This window comes from Prunus avium, chromosome 5 (genome assembly GCF_965620075.1).
Source record: "Prunus avium chromosome 5, drPruAviu1.hap1.1, whole genome shotgun sequence".
Taxonomy (NCBI): Eukaryota; Viridiplantae; Streptophyta; class Magnoliopsida; order Rosales; family Rosaceae; genus Prunus; species Prunus avium.
The window spans coordinates 26,519,096-26,542,218 of NC_142288.1; the positions used below are offsets into that span (position 1 = coordinate 26,519,096).

The 23,123-nt window shown below is 38.9% G+C and overlaps 1 protein-coding gene across 1 annotated transcript; it reads right to left on the reverse strand.

Annotated features, from left to right (window-relative positions):
* Positions 1-8,776: 8,776 nt before the first annotated feature.
* Positions 8,777-10,486, reverse strand: LOC110766947 (uncharacterized). Its single transcript, XM_021970366.2, has one exon. The coding sequence runs from the start codon at positions 10,484-10,486 to the stop codon at positions 8,777-8,779; it is 1,710 nt and encodes a 569-aa protein (XP_021826058.2).
* Between the last annotated feature and the right edge of the window lie 12,637 nt (positions 10,487-23,123).

Genomic DNA, 23,123 nt, shown 5'->3' on the forward strand with positions numbered 1-23,123 from the left:
TAAACTACACTCTCTCTCTCTCTCTCTGCAAAGGATTTGGCTCACGGCACCGTCGGTGGGCAATATGAGTGGCCCCCACAATGTCTGCACGAGGCCCAACACTGGCCCCACCCCTTACCTCAGCTTGACTAAAACCCCTCCTCCTCTAACCAACGGCCACGATGCCATCACGGGAGTTTGGGCTACACAACCTGGGCCGTTGATGTTAGTAGTGCACACGTCAGAGATCACGGCGTGGTCGTCACACTTGAACGAGCGTCAGTTTATTATGTGGACATGACAGAAGCTGAGAGAGAGACTGAGAGAGGGTTTGAGTTGAGACTGAGAATATTTGGGTCCTCGATAAAGAAGCATACCGAAAGAGCACTCCACTTGCGGGCCCTTATGTGTGGGGTCCCTTCTCCCTCCTCCTACAAGCAAAGGATATATTCTCCCCCCAACCCTCTAGTCACGTGGCACCCGTTAGTATATAGGCAATGTCTATGTCCCACTGTTTTTATAGACTTACAATCGAGTTCATAATTCAACTTCATATAGAGAGAAGGCTGATTTCAAAACACGCTTGATTTGATATAAAATATGGTTCTCAAAATATATATTGATTGAAATGTTTGATGAGCTAAATTATCGTATGAATGCATGATTTAATGAGAGCTACACTTTTTATCATGTTTATGTTCATTTTGTATAGCTTCATCATCATACACTTCGCAAAGAAGAAAAAATAAGAAATGAGAATCGAACCCAGAACCCATCGTAAAAGAATCTCTAATGCCACATTTTATTAACAACCAATCCTAACATTTTAAGCCATCAATTCATACCAAACTTAAAATTACAACCTCAAATGAAATTAAAAGCTTGGAGGGGTTATGGCTTAGAATTAGAACAAGGAACATTCGAATTATGCTCTCATCATCAGTGAAAAATATAAGTAAACAATGCATGCCATAACTAAGTAATGGAGGATGCTGGATCTTGGTAGCTTGAGGTTAATGGCGTGATGGACACACTGAAAATCATGGGGGCCCAAAGTTCACTTTGTCAGATATGAGTGAATAAAGTGGGGTGTGTGCCCACGTTAATTTCACCCGTACAGAAACCAACTGTTCTATATTCTTATATCTATACATAGGAAAGGACGACGGTGAATCCATCTGATCTGTTTTAGTGTTCTTCTCTCTGCTATGCATCAGATTTCAATGATCAGCTTCCATTTTATCATTTTGCTTTGTTTCTTTTTAATTATTTGTTGGTGTTGAACCAATTAAAGAAACTTTCATAATTACTTTGTGACGAGCTTGCATGCGGGGGTTTTGAAAGTGAGCAATCATTTGTTTGGTGTTGAGCCATATGCATGAAGGACCACGTACCACCGGCTTTTTCCTATGTGTTTTCCGAAAACCTATGAAATTTATCAAAATTAATATGTTTGATCTCTCATAATAATTTAACTTGCTTCAACTTTGATGACCATTATTCATCCATTTATCGACTTTGCAAACCTTAGAGTGCTTAATCACGACCATTGTATAAAAAGCGAGCCAAATTTTATGTGAGGAGAGTGTAATGAACGACTTCATGCATGCATTTTTTAACTTGCAACTGCTTGTTTTTGTAATCGAGTAATTGTGAGAGAAAAACGTATATACTTCTTCCCATAGAGTCTTCTCGCATGTGTATTTGTACTTGAGAGCATTTGTGTCTCACATTGCTTGGATGACGTGCGTAGCTAATATTATGAGTTGTTAGGATAGCTAGTTAAAGATCTAGAGAGTGAGAGAGAGAGAGAGGGGAAAGGTTAAAAACCCTTCATCTACAAGGAAAAACTTGGGGCCATTCTTTTTCAAGACAAAATTGAAGTGCAAAAGTGCATATAAGAAACAAATCTTAGCTCCTACACACTTGTCAACTTTATTTACATTATCCGGTTTCAAAAAATTTTGTTCTTCCTTCATGGAACACGTTGTAGCTAGGGCATTTTAAGAATAAAAAGACCAGTAATTCAGTATTAATTTGGATATATACTACTTTTCCTTCTGCATTGCACATGCCATGCACTACGAGGGCATGTTTTGTATATTCGATAAATCAAGGATCAGACAGATCACTTTAAAAGTGTGTACCTTTAATTCATTAACTTAAAACTAAAAATGGGTTGATGCAAATCTTGAGTTTCAAGCTTCTGAACACCTGTCCCATAATGGCATAATCTCATCTCTTTATGTAACATCTTGCTTTGTCTTCGATCCTTTTTTCATTTCTTCTCTTCTCTCACTCAAATAAAAGCTATGGAAAGGACAGTACATAACGCCACAAAGTTTATTCTCAAATTCTTTACATCTTTGCCTCTTCTTTGTTTCTTTTTTCAAATGGAAGAATGTCAATGTGCTTGTTGTTGTTCATCACCCAATACAAAACCACGATCTGGGGTTACAAAATTTGAGTTCAAATTTCAAAATTCCAAAGGCATGGCCTGTGGTCCGTGGATATAACATATGATATGTATCAAATGCCAAATTGTGTCCAAAGCATTCCTAGCCCTTTGATTATCATCATGTTGTGATCGATGATGCGGTGGTCCTATTCATCATGGTGGTCAAACAAGCCAACCTCGTTATGGGTGCAGTCAATCAGGTTCTTTGGGGCCAAAAAAAGGGACCCCACCATGAGTTCTGTCGATCCCAAAGCCTCTTAGGCCATAAGTAGGTTAATGATGCAGGTGTTGGCGCAAAATCCCCAACTTGGTCTTGGGACCATAATATTGATTATAAAAGTTTCATGATGTCACTCTCTTGGTCATCATCTGGGAATTTCGTAGTGGTTCTAAACTTAGAGGTTGAGAGTAAAACTCTCAAAAACTAAAGTAATTAAGACTAACGTGTCTCACTCACGAGAGAGTTATACATGGATGATTGTGTATAATTTGTGGTATTTATATCAAGGAATACATTTTATCTCGAGATTTTGTAATATGCTAAATTAAGAGCTGAGAAATGATATGCGTTTAACAACAAAAGAAAGAGAAATACACATTATTATATATAATTTATAGGTTTTAACAAAAAAAGAGAAATACTGTACACATGTTGTATACAACTTTATGACTTCCAGAGGTATTAGTGAACTAGCATGTTCCGCATCCATTCTCATGCATTTGAAACCAAAACAAGAGAGAGAGAGAAAAAGAAGATTAATTACGTGTGGTATGTGACTAGAACGACCAATAGTCTATGATTATGTGCACTTTCTCTTCAACTAAGAAATCAACGGCATGTATCTATATATATATATATATATATATACACACAAGTCTGCTGCAAGATCACACTGCGGTCAGAGTCTTATGCGCATGCGCGACACTTCCAACGGTGACTGCGGAGCAGCACATAGCAAGCAAACAAAGTCACAAAACTTCTCTTCTTCATGTAACTCTACCAAATTAATTAATTGACCAATCTAGTGGGTCGGTGGACAGGATCTTAAGCCCCAGCCTTTTGTTATTTTTGTTATAATTATTTTTATTTATAAGAAAAAACCCTATTTTAGTTGCTCTTTGTTCTCTAGCTATCTGTCAGCAAGATTGTTGTCTCTGTTATTTCTGCTGGGTCCCAGCATTGTCCAGTGAACCCGACCGAGCGTCCCTTGACTTTGATGTAACCCTAGACATTCTTGCATCGTCTTCTTGTGCATATTTTTGTCCTCTTTTGTTGCTTGTGGCTTGAGGCTTGTGTACGTAGTCAATATTAATTAATTGTTAACTCTTTGAGAATCTTGTGATTAGTGAATCAAACAGCCTTTAGAGGGATTTTGGATTGTTTTGAGTGCGATGCTGCTTGTATTAGTCAATCAAATAGGCTAAGCAACTAAGTGACTTATTTAGTGGATTGACACAATATTTTTACATATGTATAGCATATTGCATGAGGATTATGTTCACATTGTGTCTTATCTTAGATCTTTCACATTGAGAAAAAAGAATATATATAGTCTCTTTTCATTGAGAAATTCTTTAAATTATTTTATTTGAGGGACACTAGTCTTTAGGGTACTTTACTAATTTTTTTTTCAACGATCCAAACCGTCTATTTTTCAAGTCTTCATTCAAAGATCGTCCTTAAAAAAAATAAGACAAACTAAAAATCATCAAGGCATCTAATTGAGACCAATAAAATCAATGAACATGGTGCTTCAAGAAAGTACTTAAATTTCAATAATTTAATTGAATGGCCAAATGATATCGGATTCAAGTGATTTTTGTGTAGATATGATATTTGAATGAATATCTACAAAATAAATGTTTTGGATTAGTGAAATATAAGGTAGAGTGGGTCCTACAAAGATGTCACCTTACCAGCAAACTCGTCTATGCAGAAAAATTGCTTAAAGACAGTACAGTCTCGATCACCATCGGGATCCCAGAGCACCAACACAAAGGAACTCGGCAAGAGAGGAATATAGATTGCAATCAATAGCCCTAGCTGCCTAAAATCAAAACCAACATCGAAGATCCTATAAGGCACAAAAGTTATACTATCCAAGAGATAACAGCAAAGCTAGTGTAGGGAAACCTGTAACCCTAGCCGTCATTCCTCACCGCTACCAACAAGAGCAGAGTAGCCGAACCTGAGTTGACGGCGGAGGAGAGGATAAGACAAAGACATGATTGAAACAAAAGCCCTTTTCTGCATAGATTGGAGTGCGCAGAGAGCGACACCACCACACAGACCAGCAGCCAAATCAAATTGATAACATCAATAGCCGATGTCGAGAAGGGACGCCAAAGACAATCGGAAGCAGAAGCAAACGTGAAGAGCGGAGGGAAGATGGAGCCAGAAAACCTCGTGGCGCCAAACCCTAGGCACCCTAACTTTTAACCATTCCCTGAGGGCACGATGTAGGTGTGGGCTGAACGAGACCACGGGAAGCATCGATAGTCGAAGGTGAGGGTGACAGGATGAGGACGATGGAGCGCTAGGGAGAAGGAAGTGTGATGATGGCAGCGGCCAAAGGGCAAAAGCTACAACCCAACCCCATCGCCAGTCTCTCCTCGCTAGCGAGAGAAAATCCATGTACTTCTATGCTTAATTATTGAATTTCAGTACAATAAAATCAAAAAAGTTCTAACATTAAATTATGACATTTGGTATGAAAATAAGTTATGTCATGCATTTTGAGCTATATTACACTAGAGTTTATGGATCATTTAAGGGTGGACTATTCATTTATATATATATATATATATATATATATATATATATCTATATATATATATATCTATATATATAAAGCAAAAGGCAGAGAATGGTGAAACATTCAAAATACCAAAAAATACCCTTGGTTAATGCAAACATTAAGAATTGAAATTATTAATTAAGTGAGGATAATATGGTAAATTCACACTTTTTTATATTTAAAAAAAAATAAAATTAAAAGAAAAATCAGATAATGGATCCTATGTTTATGGAACACAACTACCCATTATCCTTTTTAATTTTAAAATAAATATTTTAAAAAAAAAAAAGCCTCTCGCATGCGCGGAAGCGCGTGCAAAGAAGCTAGTATATATATAAAGCAAAAGGCAGAGAATGGTGAAACATTCAAAATGCCATAAAATGTCCTTGGTTAATGCAAACATTAAGAATTGAAATTATTAATTAAATGAGGATAATATGGTAAATTCACACTTTTTCATATTTAAAAAAATAAAAATAAAAATAAAAATCAGATAATGGATCCTATTTTCATGGAACAAAACTACCCATTATCTTTTTTAATTCTAAAATAAAATTTAAAATTTTTTAAAAAAGCTTATCGCAGGCGCGGAAGCGCGTTCAAAAAGGCTAGTATATATATTGTGGGGGTCTTTTTGTTCCAACAGCTTGATGAATGGGCCTGGGCTACTGTAAAGTGCAAATGGCTGGAATCGCCCCTTGTGTCTGAGTTCGAGAATCAAACCCCAAGTGTGCTTCGAAAGGGTAGCGGAGCCTTAGGAAACACCCTTGTTATCTTCACCAACAAAAAAGACAATTACTTGCAGATAAATATTTAGGCTTGGCATGAGAAGCTTGTGGCATGGGAGCTGAGCATTCGTGAGTTTAGCATGAGAGAGAGAAGGCTTGGGTTTCCTATGAGAAACATAGGGTCGAAGTAAGGGGAAGAGAGAGTTTTTTGGGAGGATTTGTTGAGGAGAGAGTGGAAGAGATGAGGAAGAGGAATGAGTGGCTTGAGCAAGTTTCCGGCAGCTTGACGAAAGTTCTGTCAAGTACTAGAACAGTTCTGCCAAGAGGGAAAATGGGGAAGAATGATGAATAGTGCACGAAATTGCTAGGTTTTGAAGATGAGAGGGAAGCTTGCTCTCTGGATATGTGTTATGAGAGAGAGAGAGAGAGAGCGAGGAAGAAGATGAAAGCATGGGTGGCTTTAGCATAATTCCAGCAGCTTGACGAAAGCTTCATCAAACTTCTGGGCGATTTGACAGAAGAGAAAATGGGAAGCAGTGAAAGAACAAGGCTTGAAATCGGAGGGTTCCAGAGATGAGAGGTGATGCTTGCTCTCTCTGGATGTGGGTTTTGAGAGAGAGAAAGGAGGAAGATGGAAGAACAAAGCATGAAATTGAAGGATTCCAGAGGGGATGCTTGCCTTCGATCGGTTTGTTGTGTCTTTTGCTGGGAAGAAAGTGGCTCCTTTTATAGGCAATAGAAACCCTTAATTTTGTCAAGCCTCCTTCCCTCTTTTCTTCACTTTCTTCCATTTAATCTTGTTCGGTGAAACTTCCCCAGCCTGAACCCATAGGCGCGCAGCTTTTTGGGGTTCCAAGGTCCTCAGGCAGTAGGACTTCTCTATGTGGGTGAGGAGCCACCCACTTTTCCTTCTTGTTTTCTCACTAAAGCTTGTAGAGGAAAGAATGGGTAAGGGTGCTGGTCAAAAGGTGATTCCATCAGCACATGGTTTTGCTTGATTTTGGTGGTTTGGCTTCGATCTGGTTTTAAGAAAGATGCTGGATATTTCCACGATGTTGGATATAAGACGCTGGGCTGTTTTGTTCCTAGCAGCTGGAAGTTTTGGCTGATGTGGGATTTTTCAAGTGTTGTGGGCCTTTTCTTAAGGTGATGGGCTATTGGGTTTTCTCTCTCATGCTTACCCATATGTTTGGGCTCAAGGAATGGGCTTGAGTTTTTGTGCTCCCAAGTAGCCCAAAACTTCCACTCCTTGGACCATCAATGGGTCTCGTGAATACTCGTAACCATCCATACCACAATCCGCTCAGCAAGCCCCAGGCATTCGCGTGGCTTGGGCCCACTTAAGCTTGTAGCGTGACATGTTGCTTATTTGCTTGGCGTGGCATGTGTGCAAGCGCATATGACGAACTTTCGCGTGCCCAAATCGAGTTTCTTCTCGATAAGGTATAGCATTGGCCGAGATTATATTTGGGCCTAGCCTTGGATTTTTTGGGCCTCAACATATATATATATATATATATATATATATATATATAATAGAAAATAATTTGGGTATGTGCACAATATTACCAATCCGCATGTTACAATCAAAGATAATAGTGGTTTTATTTTTCAAAATTCATTGAAATGTTACTATCAATCGACAAATTAATCTATAATCAATAGAAAAAATACGGTTCTTGATCATCCCACTTGAAAATATGTAATTACTTCCTTTAAGATTAAGCCATTGATTAGCAGTACATGCGTGCATCACATTGGTTGGCGGCTTGAGAGAAATTCACATCCAATTTCCACCGCACGCCATATATTAATTACCTAATCCATATTAATCCTCGACTATAATTGGTTTCATACCATCAAAAGCTATATCACCATACTGATTGATATATGTTGGGGTTGCACGTATAATCAGAAACGAATCAAGAAATTTTTTCAATTTTTTATAAAAATCTTTTCCTTGACCTGTGTCTCAATGAAGGCATGTATTAATGTGAAGACACTTACCGGTTTCAAACTTCTTCAGATGATCCCAAACCTTGGCCTTCTTTTTCTCGGCGGCAGAATCACAAGTGGACCTGAAGAAATATGGAGTAGAGAGGGATAACAAGTTAGTGCTAGACAAAGCTTCTACGAATGTGACAATGACTGTGACCTTCTCGGCAGAGCTATACTTTGTAGCAACGGAAGTGAAGCTCGAAACCCCTGGTCTTCTTTTTCTCGGAGGCATTCTCGGCACAATGCCGCCATAATAAGAGAAGAGAGAAGAGAGAGAGAGAGAGAGAGAGAGAGAGAGAGGCACGAAAGAAAGCATCTATACTTGATATGTATGAGCCAATTACACCAACAGTTTTCACTGGTGAATAAGATCAGACAATTGTACATATGCCCTCGAACCAGTAGATGAAAATATCCTCTCTCTTTTTTGGTCAAAAGATGAAAATATCCTTACTAATGAGTGCGGGGTAATTACTAATTATTAATTGTTATATTTTATATTTCAGATTTCGTGAGACATGCATGCATTGCAATTTGCATCCTTGTGTGACTTGTGTAACAAAATTAGTGAGAGCAATTTTAAGATGTTTTAACATTACAAAATTAATGATAACAAATATATCTTTCAACCTTGCCGATCGGTTGGTACAGCCCAACTACCGCAAGATAATTAAGCTAACATCAGGCACTAATTACAAAGAAAATATAATTAATAAGCCAATTACAATCAATCTAGTCTCATTTTGCTTGAAACTAGTTGACTAGCTAAAAACAAAATAAGGTCTAAAGAGAAGCTATATATTTATAGGTGTATGTCAGTCCACTACAGTGAGAGCTTGATAACGTTCATCAGAGATGGCTAATTCCATAAGATAGTCGTGGCCAATTTCGCCTTCATTGTCGAGAAAGTGCTTGAGCAGACTGTTAGAGAAGCCATTGAGAATGGACACCCCCGGTTGTGTACGAGGCGCCACCGGCTTCTCCGGGTTGTACTTTGACAAAGTCCAAAACACCATGTGTGGCACAACATCCCCGTACCCTTTCTCCTTGTACTTGCTCTGTATTGCCTGGTAATCAATCTCCCAAGAAGTTTGGGCCACACTGGCACTATCAAAGTCCGGGTGACTCAACACCAACACCTTCTTGATCATCTGATCCGGCTTCAAGTTCTCATTCACAGCCACTTGGAGAATCAAATCAAACAACTTCTCAAAATCAAGGTCGACACCGCGGCTCATCCTCCTCACAAACTCGTATTTGTACCTAAGATCGTTGCCGCCTTGGATGGAATGTAGCTGAGCCTCACGACTGAATTGAATCACCTTTCCTTTCCATGGCTCTTCACTCAGTTCAGACAGCAAGAGCCCCAAAGCAATGGAGACCTCCAAGGAGACCTCGTCGTCCATGAATCTGGGGTTGACATCACATACAGCCAACCAGTTTTTGAACTTGCCCTGCTTTGAGTAGACGTCCTCCACCATTGACTTCCACTGGAGCTCAGCAGCGTGGCCGAAATTCCAATGGTGCACGTAGCCTGTGATCTCATGCGGAAGCAGAGCATCCGCCAACAAGGACGAGGAGGACGAAATCTTGCCAGCACTGCCACTGCAGCAGCAGATGGCTTTCACCTTCTCCAAATAGGTCTCAACAGCACTGGCCTCGTCTCGTGGATAATGCTGGGCAAAGTAGGCCTTCGTCAAGGAGGGAAAAACCTCATCCTTGAGCCGCTTGACCATGACCCTGTCGGCATATTTGGCCTTGGCCCGTTTTCCTTTACCATGACCTCCATCTAATTCTAATTTGTGATATTCTTCTGGCGGGAAAAACTTCCTGGCAATGCTTTCAAGCAGCAAAATGATGTTGTAGTGGGGGTTGGACTCCGAGAATGTTGACAAGGCATAATGCATATCGCATGCGGCCAAGGTTATTCTTTCTTCAATATCAGATTCAGATAATTGCTTTAATTGGTTGTTTTTGTTTTGCTCCTCCGCCGCCTCCTTGAATTTCAATTTCTCCATATCAGACTTGAATATCTGGGCCAAAATATCCGAAACCTGGTCGTGCAACAATTGATAATCGCGGTCATGCTTGTACCGCTTAACAGCCTTGTGCAACAATTGATAACGGTTGTAGCCCCGCCGGGGAGTAGTCTTGTAAATGTCTTGGCCCTCTCGAAGGATGTGGTACACAATGTTCATAGAGTTGGAAAAAGCTCGGAAGGACCGGACAATACACGGCAGGTTGCACAATAGTGTCTTGGGGTGGTTGTGGTGGAGCCAAAACGCAGCCGTGTAGAAGGCAGAGAGATTGAATTTTCCATCCAGTAGGTTGCAGACGAGCTTGAGGGCAGTTTGGGGATTGTGGGACCAGGCCAGCGGTAGCACTTGCTTCACATAATTACACGAGGCCTCCATCTGGGCCTGGTCGTGAACGTCTTCTTCCCCGACGTTGTAAAAGAGATCAAGGCATGGGTTGTTGTTGTTGTTGACAAGCTCAGGGTGTGTCTCTGCCTCTGGCTTCGACATGGTTTTGATTAGGGTTTTGGTTTTGTTTGCTTCTTCTGTGTTGTTCTTGTTCTTGTTGTCTTGTCTTGTGTGTATCACTGTGTTAATTTATATAGGAATACGAAGTCTCCCTGTTAATATAGGAATGAATAGAAATAATAATAAGAATAGGAAGAAATCTCCCTGTTAATATAGGAATGAATAGAAATAATAAGGAAAGTATTAAGTAAGCCAGCCATTACCTATGTCTTGTAGGACTAATTTCTCTATAATATATATAGTTAATAAGATTATTATAGCCTGAACAAGTAAGCAAATCAAACATACCCATATTGATGATCTTTTAATTTGGTTGGATTTGATTGGAGGATTAGGATCTTTTGCTTGTTTTTTTCTCTACTTTGATCTCCTCTGAATCACTACAAGAAAATTTGAAGGGAAAAACTACATGTAATCCCTCTCTCTGTTTTCTTCTTCTTCTCCTTTTTGATTTTTTTAATTTTAATTTTAATTTTTTATGATTCATTAATGGATCAGTTATGATTGGCTCGCGAACGCTTTGCAGTGGGTATGTTTTATTATATTTGGTTTATTATCAAAGAAACTATATATGTTTTATTTTGTTTGATTTAAGTCTTCCATTAAAGATGCTGGTGAGTTGATTTAGGAATTAGGACTTTGGGTATGAAATCCACACCATCGAATGTTTAGGGATTTGATTATGCATCCGTGGATTTACCAAAAAAAATTCTCCCTATTTCGGCTAGTGTCAATCGAGTGGAGTAATTGTAATATTTGAAGAGTGTCAATAAGAATTATGAAGGTTCTGCTTTTTTAAGGAGATAATATGCATAGAATCATAGAACACCAAAAAATTTCAGGAAACAGGTGCATAGATGTCATCTCCTGTCATAGGGCTAAATGTAGTCCAGGACTATAAATTTAGCCCTCCTAAATATTAATTTTTTAAAGAATAGCGTAAGGGCTAAATTTTTCCATCTCCAGCCATACCGGGCTATATTTTAGGGTCCTTCATATTTTATTATTTTGAGAAAAACTATGGTACAACACTCATACATTCCATAACTAAGTATTGTTTAATTTAATTAAACTACTATCTGGAGATAATATTCCATATATGACACGTGTACGTTGATAAGCATTTAACAAGATTTCTCATAAGATTTTGTGTCCACGTGGCATGTCTTATCCTGAAGGAATCTTTATAATTTTTTAGATATAATTTTCGAATAACACGCATTGGTCCTGGAGCAACTAACTAGATTTTCGATTAGATTTTTGTCGACATGACACCTATTATCTTTACCTTCAAATGTCAATAAACGGAGTGTTTTTGATTCAATATCTCACAACTTCATCTCCTTCCTTTGTAAATGGAAGGATTGATGATGCCTTTGTGCATTTTTGTCAGATGTGTTCCCAAAGCCCAGCGCTTCTTTGGTTAGTACCAACAACCCTATCTTTGGAGACTTTTATGAAAGCCTTGCAAAGATTTTCATCTTCCACTCGTGACCAATTTCGTCCCTTCAAAGTCTGGGACATTTTTCAAACAATATGAATAACCAATTTTTTTATTATATATTTTTAAACAAAACGAATTTAAAACATTTTAAAAGGTTTTAAATTATTTAAAAAAAATTAACTTTTCAATCAATGGTTCTGATCTCCAACGGTCAGAAATTAATTATATATATATATATATTAAATAAAACGAATTTTTTTTTTAAAAAAATTACAGGTTATTTATATATATATAAACACCTAACAACTATCTGACGTTAGCACGCCTTTAATATTGGCTATTGGATCTGTAGTTGTACGAGATGTTTCATGCGCTTGTCTATGCATGATACTTTTTCTTTTTGGAAAGCACATGAGCTAGGCCCACAAAAAATTTGGCCTGGGCTAAAATTGGGCTACAAATGGCTTAGTTGGAGGGGTAAAGGGTCAAATGTGGCTCTCCAAATTTGGCCAAAATTGTTTTTAGCCCATAGCTGGAGATGGGCTTTGCATTATTTTAGAACTATATTTGTCCTATGGGCCATGGCTGAAGATGGCCTTTTCGGTTTCAAACTTCTTCAGATGATTCTATCGTGGGCTGACCCAAACAAGTGAAAAGCCAAATCTTTTATTGCCCAAAAAAATGGAAAAGGAAAGATAAGTATCAATCAATTACCTCTATCTTCGTCTGCAACTCATCAAAATTGCGAACCTATTTCACTGGAAGAAGAAAGCAAGATGAAAAAAATATTTATGCGCAAATATTCGTCCCATTTTCGACCAATCAGAATTTTCCAACTTCCTACCACCACAAAATAACCAACATAAAAAAAATATATCCTAACTGCTACATATTCTCTTTTTATCACCTTTAAAAAAAATACTATGCTTTTAAAATTATATTTCCTTTTATTCCACCTTTTTCATTTCACATTTTTAAGAGAAAATACAAAGTCAAGCAAACTTTCATGCCAAAGAAAACAGAGTTAAACAAAATCAAATCAATTCTAACAAGAAGCAAAGAGGGTGCCATTTGTAAGAGATGTGAGATTGCTAGGCTTCGAAGAGGCTGATGCACGTACAGGATCAAATCTAGGGTTCAAAGTTGCGCTCGATTGTCTCTGAAGGAATTGCAACGTATGGGGTAAAGCCTCAATTATCATGAGGGCATATTGTATTGATTTATACAGTATTACAGATAGAGTCCTATATCAAGTATGATAAGAATACAATGGAATCATATAAGTAAGAGGAATCCCTCATGGGATAAACGTAAATACAAGATAGAGTCCTAAGGACAATAGTCATCTAATACACCCCCGCAAGCTGACAGGGGAGGAACGCACTGGAAGCTTGGAGGTCAGCAGCTGGAAATGAGGAATAGACAACCCCTTCGTAAAAATGTCGGCAATTTGGTCATGAGTAGCAAGATAACGAACGTCAAGCTACTGCCGCACAACTTTCTCACGAACATAATGATAATTGACTTCAACATGACGAGTACGCGCATGGAAGACAGGATTGGAAGCCAAGGAGATGGCGCTAATGTTGTCACACCAAAGTTTAGGATAGGAAAGAGAAAGCTGCAGATCACGAAACAGTGCACGGAACCAAGAAATCGCAGCAGCAGTATAAGCAAGTTGGTGGTACTCGGCTTCGGTGCTGGAGCGAGAAACACCTCCTTGCTTTTTAGAACTCCATGAAATTAAATTAGACCCAAGATACAAACAGTAGCCACTCGTGGAGCGACGATCATCAGGATAACCGGCATAGTCCGCATCAGAATAAGCCATTAAAGACAGGGAACCAGGTTTATAGAACAAGCCATGAGTGGAAGTACGATTAAGATAGCGAAGAATACGTTTGACAACAACCCAATGAGCAGAGGTAGGTTGGTGCATAAATTGGCAGACGTGGTTCACAGCAAAGGCAATATCAGGGCGTGTGAGAGTGAGATATTGCAAGGCACCAACGACACTTCGGTACTCAGAAGGATCATCCAATGGAACACCATCATGGAGGCTAAGACGACGTCCACTGGCAACAAGCGATGAAATATGCTTGGCGTCCTGCATCTTTGTGCGTGTCAACAAGTCCTTGATATATTTGGATTGAGTGAGAGAAAGCCCATTAGGAGTGCGAAGAATTTCCATGCCAGAAAATAATGAACAGGCCCGAGGTCCTTCATGGAGAAGAGACGGCTCAAGTCTTGAATGAGTGTGGAGATGTGGGTTGGGTCATTGCCTGTAATTACAATGTCATCAACATAAATTAATAAATAAACTCGAATGGATCCAGTAATATAGATGAATAACGAAGAGTCGGCCGTGGAAGCAGTGAAGCCCAAATCTTCCAAATGAGTGGAGAAACATTTAAACCATGCTCGAGGGGCTTGTTTGAGCCCATAGAGAGAACGTTTAAGATGACAAACATGGTCAGGAAATTGGGGGTCAATGAACCCAGTGGGATGACGCATATAAACCTCCTCATCTAGATAGCCGTGGAGGAAAGCATTCTGAACGTCCAACTGACGAACGGGTCACTGAAATTGAACAGATAAGGCTAAGATAAGACGAATGGTGGAATGATTCACAACTGGGCTAAATGTCTCGCCATAATCAACCCTTCTTGCTGATGGAAATCATTAGCCACTAAACGGGCCTTGTAACGTTGAACAGAGCCATCGGAATTGCGTTTGATGCGAAACACCCACTTATTTGGCAAACATTCAAGGTGGGCTTTGGAGGAACAAGGACCCAAGTACCGGCTCGTTGAAGAGCATTAAATTCTTCTCCCATAGCGGTGCGCCATTCCTGAAATTTATTAGCCTGACTAAAACAAGTGGGCTCAACAATATCATTAGTAGAGTCCAAGAAAGCATGATTTGCATATTTAGGATTGGGCTTACGAAGACCAGCTTTAGCACGAGTCACCATAGAATGAGTAGTAGAAGGTCTTACCCGAGAAGTAGCCGAAGGTGATGAGTGTCTTGAGGAACTTGGTAAAACAGGTTCAGGGTCAGGAGAGGGAAAAGTGAGGACAGTCCTATGTGAGGTGCGACGGTAAACTTGGAGAGAACTAGGTGGAGAGTGTTGGGTTGTTTGGGAGGCAACAGTTGTGGGATTATTGGTGGCATTGGGCAAGGGAGAAGATAAGTGTGGGCTGGAGGATATATGGGTTGGCAAGGGAAAGGATGGGTTAGGAGAGGTGGGCGTGACAATTTGGTGGCCATTGGGCTGCAAGGCAGCCTGCTGGTTGGGAAGAGACCCAAGAATTTGTAAAGGTGGTGCAAAATCCACAGAAGAGGAAGAAGAAATTGAGGCATGAGAGCCCTTGGTCTCTTGAAAGGAGAAGCAATGTTCATCAAAAATAACATGGCGTGATAAAAAGACTCTATTAGTGGTCAAGTTTAAACAACGATAACCTTTATGATCTAATGAGTAGCCCAAAAAGACACACTTAACATATCGGAAGTGAAGTTTATTAGTATTGTAAGGCCGAAGATATGGAAAACATGCACACCCAAAAATTTTAAGAAAAGCAAAATTAGGTTCCTTATGAAAAAGAATCTGATATGGAGATTGAAGACCCAAAACTTTAGAAGGAAGACGATTAATTAAATACACAGCAGTATGCATGGCCTCAGCCCAATAGGCAAGAGGCATAGAAGCATGGGCCAACAAAGTAAGCCTAGTGTCAACAATATGACGATGCTTCCGTTCTGCCAAACCATTTTGTTCAGGGTGATGGGGACAGGAAAATGTGATGGTCAATACCATGAGTAACCAAAAAATTATGAAAAACACGACTAGTATATTCACCACCCTCGTCAGTTTGAAGAGCTTTAATTTTTGTAGAAAATAAATTCTCAACAAGTGTCTTAAATTTAACAAACAAAGAGAAAACCTCAGATTTCAAGCGCATAGGAAATATCCATGAGTAGCGAGAAAAATTATCAACAAAAAGAACATAATATTGAAATCCAAAAATTGATTTATTAGACGAACTCCATACATCAGAATGAATGAGTGCAAGATGAGCATGCGTAATAGACAAAGAAGACTCAAATGGTAGCTTAACACTTTTTCCTAAAGGACATGAATGACAGGTAAAAGTATTAAAAGGCTTAGTGCCATCAACAGACAACTTATTTGTAGACAATAAAAATTTTAAAATAGGAGATGAAGGATGACCAAGGCGCGAATGCCAAACAGGACCAGCAACATGAACACCAAGATGTGCAATATGACCATGCGATGACATGCTAGATGGGAGAGAGTAGAGACCAAGATTACTCGTGCCCCGGAAAAGAGTCTTCCCCGTCCGCGAATCCTGCACTAAAAAATGATTGGGATAAAACGTGTCCCGTGAAAATTTATTGATGGAAAACAAATTACAAGAAGCAGTAGGGCAGTGAAGGATATCAGTAAGAGAAAAAATAGAGTTGTTAAGAGGAAGACTAGAGAGCCAATATGGGTGATAGGCAAACCTGTTCCACCAAGCAAACCATCAACAGAATCATGGCCATGATATTCTCGGGAAATAGACAAGTTACCCAAATCATTGGTAAAATGAGAGTTGGCCCCAGTATCCATAACCCAATTAGGAGGACGAGAAGACGAGGATTGTTGAGCAGTCATGGCAGTAAGGCGTTGAGGAGACATTCGACCCTCATACGACAAGTTGAGACGATTGTAGCAATCCAAAGTAGAATGCCCATAACGTCCACAAATTTGGCACTAAATACGTGAACCAGAAAAGGGAGCGGAAGGGGAGGAAAAACCAGCAGCAGCCGCAGGAGGAGGACCCAAAACACCAGGCTGCGAAGAGGAGCCACCATGAGAAGAAGAAGAACGACCAGAACCATGAGAGGAGGAAGAGCCGCGAAACCCAGGATGTCCAGTAGCAGAGGAAGAACCAGACCACGGAGCAGAACCACCAAAATGGCCACCACGAAAAGAAAAGCGGCCACTACCGCGACCACGAGAAGGAGCACGACCATGGGTAGCAACCATTGCAGTGGCAGGACCATCACAGGCAGGAGCATGGAGCGCAAGATGGCACTGTTCAGCAGATAGCAAGAGAGCCTCAAAATCAGCATAGGTAATAGGGGTCTCACAGGCTTGAGCAGAGGCAATAGTAGACTCATATAAAGGCCCAACATTATTCATAATGACAGCAAGAAGATCGGAGTCAGGAAGAGGAGAACCATATAACGCGAGGTTGTCGACAATAGCATTGACCTTGTCAAGTAATCAGTAATGGAGGAATCACCACGAGCAGTACGGAAGAGTTCACTACGAAGCTGCAAAATTCGATTTTGATTTGGAGAGGCAAAACGGTTTTCAAAAGCCACCCAGGTAGAATGAGCAGAAGTAAAACGAGTGACGGTGGCGAGAACCGTATAACTAAGAGAACCATTGATCCAAGATAAAACCAATTGGTCTTGTTGAACCCAAGTATCATAAGCAGGGTTAATGGCATCAGTAAGCTTGCCCTTGTCATCTGTAAGAAAAGGAGAATGAGCGATGGTAGCACCGTTGACGAAGGACATCAAATTGCGACTCTTGAGGAGAGGAAGAATCTGGGCCAACCAAAGGAGATAGTTATTACGATCAAGCTTGATATGAACAACTTGAGAGACAAAGGGAAAAGCAGCAGCCGAATCAAAAGAAAAGACCATGGGGAGAGGAAAAAAAAAGATATAGAGAAAAGAAAATTTTCCGACTGTAAGTCAATAGGCTCTTGATACCATGAAGGAATTGCAACGTATGAGGTAAAGCCTCAATTATCATGAGGGCATATTGTATAGTATTACATATAGAGTCCTATATCAAGTATGATAAGAATACAATGGAATCAGATAAGCAAACGGAATCCCTCGTGGGATAAACGTAAATACAAGATAGAGTCCTAAGGACAATAGTCATCTAATAGTCTTCGAGGCTTCGGAAGTCGGAGAGAAGTTGAGAGAGTTAAGGAATGACCTTCAAACTGGCAACTGAGAGGCAGAAAGACCAAACGCGAAATAGGGACATAAACAAAAGAAATTTTCATTTCATTTTAACATAGGCCTTACATTTCCATTTTCCTTCTTTCTTTGGATCTGTGATCCATCTTTACAATGGGAGCCCAGCTACAACAGCCAGAAACTGCCCTAACCTAAGCCTTAAGGGGCTATTACAATGGCAGCCAACTACAATAGCCAGAAACTGCATCAAGAGGTTTCATAGCCATTATATTGAGTTTCATCTCCTGTACTTTGTCCTTCGTATGGCTTGGCTCCAAAGCACCCTTGATATCTTTGTTTTTTGTGTCAAAGCATATGGTGTGGGTCACAGAACTTGTGTCTCAGTTTGCTCTCTTAGCAAGTTGGAGTAGGGTGTGGAGATTCTCTACGGATTTTATAAAAAATTTGTGGTATGAAACAGCAGTATTCATGGCTTCATTCAAATTTTCCTCAACAACCAATAGATCATTAGTTGCCTTTCTGAAATTTGAAAGAGCTATTTGTTAGGCAATTGGCGTTTTCGATAACTAGAGTTATTTGTGAGGCAAAAAGTTTTGCATGTGCTATGATCCACTCCACCCACTATGTCTATCTTTAAATAGAGCTATTGGTAGTTAAATGATCAAGAGAGACACACATGTTGAAGGTGTTGAGTCATAGAAAATTCTACCATGGTGCGCCAATTTTTTCACCGAGCTGACCGAGCAACAAGCTGGCCTAGACCATCCATGTGCCATGCTTTGAGGTGTCATCACCTTCCAACATGCCGAGGAAAACACTTCCGAAGCAGCCAGCCACCTGCCGAAGCTTCTGATTGCCGAACCTAATCTCTAGGGACATGTGTCGCCGTCAGAGCAAGTTGCACAAGTCCCATATCGGAAAACTACAAAAGATCGAGACTCCCCCTCGCCTATAAAAGAAGACTACTCTTTCTTTAAAGGGGGACGGGTTCTTTGGGACTCTATTATGGACCCTTGGGCTTTGGATTCCTAGCTTTGTACCTTAGGCCCTGGGCCTTCTTCCATTTATTTTTGGGTCTAATCCCCTTGTACAAATGTAAATAAACATTATCATAATGATAACATCTTCTTCGTGGACGTAGTCCATCATTCGGGTGAACCACGTATATATTGTCTTCTGCACGCTTATTTACTTTATTTACCTTAACTGCCGAAGGAAACAATCTGCCGAAGGCACATACACATGCTGAAGACCCACGTCTTCACACATCATTCACCATTCATCATCTATCTAAGTTGACCTCCCAAAAAGAGCATCAACAGGTTTCATAGCCACCATCTTGAGTTTCATCTTCTGTACTTTGTCCTTCATATGGGTTGGCTCCAAAGAACCCTTGATGTCTTTGTTTTTTGTGTCAAACCATATAGTGCGGGTCACAGAACTTGTGTCCCAGCTTGCTCTCTTAGCAAGTTGGAATAGGGTGTGGAGATCCTCTACGGATTTTATAAAAAATTTGTGGTATGAAACAGCAGTATTCGTGGCTTCATTCAAATTTGCCTTAGCAACCAACAGATCATTAGTTGGCTTTCTGAAATTTGAACTAGCTACTTGTGAGGCAATTGGCATTTTCGGTAACTAGAACTTAGCTTGGGCAAAGGTTTTGCATGTGCAATGATCCACTCAACCCACTGTGCCTATCCTTAAATAAAACTATTGGTAGTTCAATGATCAAGAGAGACACACAGGTTGAAGGTGTTGAGTCAGCGAAAATTCTACCATGGTACTCCAATTTTTTCACCGAATTAACCGAGCAACTAGCTGGCCTAGACCATCCACGTGCCATGCATTGAGGTGCCATCACCTTCCAACATGCCAAGGAAAACACTTCCGAAACAGCCAGCCACCTGCCGAAGCTTCTGATTTCCGAACTTAATCTCCAGGGACCCAGAGCAAGTTGCACAAGTCCCACATCGAAAAACTACAAAAGATGGACTCCCCCTCACCTATAAAAGAAAACTACTCTTTCCTTAAAGGGGGACGGGTTCTTTGGGACTCTATTTTGGACCCTTGGGCTTCGGATTCCTAGCTTTGTACCTTAGGCCCTGGGCCTTCTTCTATTTATCTTTGGGTCCAATCCCCTTGTACAAATGTAAATAAACATTATCATAATGAGAACATCTTCTCCGTGGATGTAACTCATCATTCGGGTGAACCACGTATATCTTGTCTTCTGCATGCTTATTTACTTTATTTACCTTAACTGCCGAAGGCAACAATCTACCGAAGGCACATACACCTGCTGAAGACCCACGTCTTCACACATCATCCACCATTCCACATCTATCTAAGTTGACCTAGTTGACCTCCCAAAAAGAGCATCAACAAGTTTCATAGCCACCATATTGAGTTTCATCTTCTGTACTTTGTCCTTCATATGGCTTGGCTCCAAAGCACCCTTGATGTCTTTGTTTTTTATGTCAAAACATATGATGCAGGTCACAGAACTTGTGTCCCAGTTTGCTCTCTTAGCAAGTTGGAGTAGGGTGTAGAGATTCTCTACGGATTTTATAAAAAAATTGTGGTATGAAACAGCAGTATTCATGGCTTCATTCAAATTTTCCTCAGCAACCAACAGATCAGTAGTTGCCTTTTTGAAATTTAAAAGAGCTATTTGTGAGGCAATTGGCATTTTCGGTAACTAGAACTTAGCTTGGGCGAAAGGTTTTGCGTGTGCTATGATCCACTCCACCCACTGTGTCTATCCTTAAATAGAGCTATTGGTAGTTAAATGATCAAGAGAGACACACAGGTTGAAGATGTTGAGTCATCAAAAATTATACCATGATGCACCAATTTTTTCACCGTCGGATCAACTGTAATCAACGGCTAGATCCCCCCAGCCATCCGTCCCTTCCCATTGGATAATCCCACTTTTTCTTTTTTTCCCTTTTTTTTTTGCTTTATTTTATATTTTTTGGCTACATGCTTTTAAACTTATATTTGTCTGCATTATATTTTCTTTTCTTTTTATACCATGCTTTATATTTTCTTTTTCTTTTTTCACCATGCTATTTTTTTTTCTTTCTTCGGTTGTCATGTGTCGTCATATACCATTTAATTTAATTTTCTCTATAATTTGGTTTCTAAAAGTTATAATAAATAAATTATAAATCCAAAAAATACACCAAAAATTAATACGAACTCTTTCTAACATTCTATACTCTTTCATGCTCCAAAAATATAATTTTGACACTTCAAAAACAAAAACAAAAACAAAAACTCATGTTTGTTTCTAAACAAACCAAAGCACTAGTTAGTGTTCTATGAACTACAACGGTTGTTTCTTTGATCCAGTCATTACCATAAACTCTACTTGAATCATGACTTTAGACATCCATAATCAAAGATAATGTCGTGGGAAGTTTGTAGCAATTTTATGTATATTTTTCTGATTTTTAATTATTTAATTTTTTTTATGAATTCTTTAAGATAAAAACAAACAAAAATAAAACAAATAAAAAAGGACATGTAGTGCAATTATAAAAAGACACCAGCGGAAACACTAACGCCGTCCCATTAAACGGCTGCCTCATGTCGCCATATACCATTTTATTTTATTTTTTCTATGATTTAATATCTAAAAATCATAATTAATTAATTAATTTACAATTTCTTGAAGTTAATGCTCTTGGAAGGAAGAATGAGGTTGATCTGTCAGTTACTGCTGGTTGAAAGTGACCAACTTTGATTCTTGAGATTCAACCATGTGATATGTGATTATGGTCTTTCTTTTTGAACATTTATATGAATATACAAAAGTTGTTATCGACACTCTAAAAAAATTATCATGCGCTCTTTATTTTAAAAATTATAAATAAAAATTGCATATATAGAAGTTTGTAGTAACTCTTTTGGAGTGTCAGCAACAATCCTCGATATATATTATTCAAAATCCATGTACATTGATACATTCTTATAGGTGCATGTATTTTTACGTTCAGTGTACACGGTTATATAATTATAAAAACATATGTATTCGGCAATTCCCTTCTATTGAAGGACACCTTATGGAGTCCAATAATAAACTTTTCTATATGAGTTGTCTATTTTTCAATTATTCATTCAAATATGAATATAAATTTGAAAACCATTAACACGTCGAGTTGTGACTATCAAATTAGACGGAATTTATGCTTCAAGAGAACACAAAAATGACACCAATTTAATTTAGCGGTTAGTTGATTTCAAATTCAAGTGTTTTTTTTTTCATATATGATCTTTGAACACTAAAATGACAACAACTTAATTGAGTGGTAGTTGATTTTCGAATCCAAGTGTTTTTTAATAGATAATCTTTGAAGAAAAATTAAAAATTAAATGAATCAGATCATTGAAATACAATAGGGAGCATAACATTTTTTTTTAATTTTAGCATACCACTTAAATAAGCTTATTTGATATATTCATCAATTGAAGCTTTTTGACCCAATCGAAATGAATATGGTATCACAATCTAATCTAATACGACTCGACTAGTCAGACAGTTATCTCACCAAATGATAAAATTCTAAATATTCATTTTTTTAGTTCAATGTTTGCAAATTATACATTTTTCATCTATTTTCTTCGGGAGTTTAGAAATGCAATCACTCAAAACCACTTCGAGAGTTTGCAAATTATAAATTTGGTAAAAGGATTTAGTATGTTAAAAATTTTAGAGCTTGTAGGTCATGATTGGGAGCAATTCTAAAGTTATGCGTTTGAATTCCCCTCCCTTAGGTACACTTTAATTTCCTTGTTTGTTTTTTTGTTGGTTTTTTATTTTGGGAGTGTGGGCCCGTGGTGTGAGTGTGGGTGGTTTTTATTTAGCCACTGTTGTGAAACATTAAAAATACCAGAAAATACCATACCTTTTGTTTGTTTGTATGAGTTGTGGCCGGTGGCCATATCTATTAAGGAATTGCTTCAATTAAATAAGTGTGCACCTGTTGGCATCCAAGGATCAAAGAATTGCTTCCATTAATAAATTAATTGAACATATCATTCGTCAAATGGGTAAAATGCCTTATGTGAGTACTAGGACAAATTCAAACCAAAAGAGATATTCGGGATTTTTTTCGGGCCAACATTATATTGGGAGAATTCAGAAGTATATTTATGGAATAA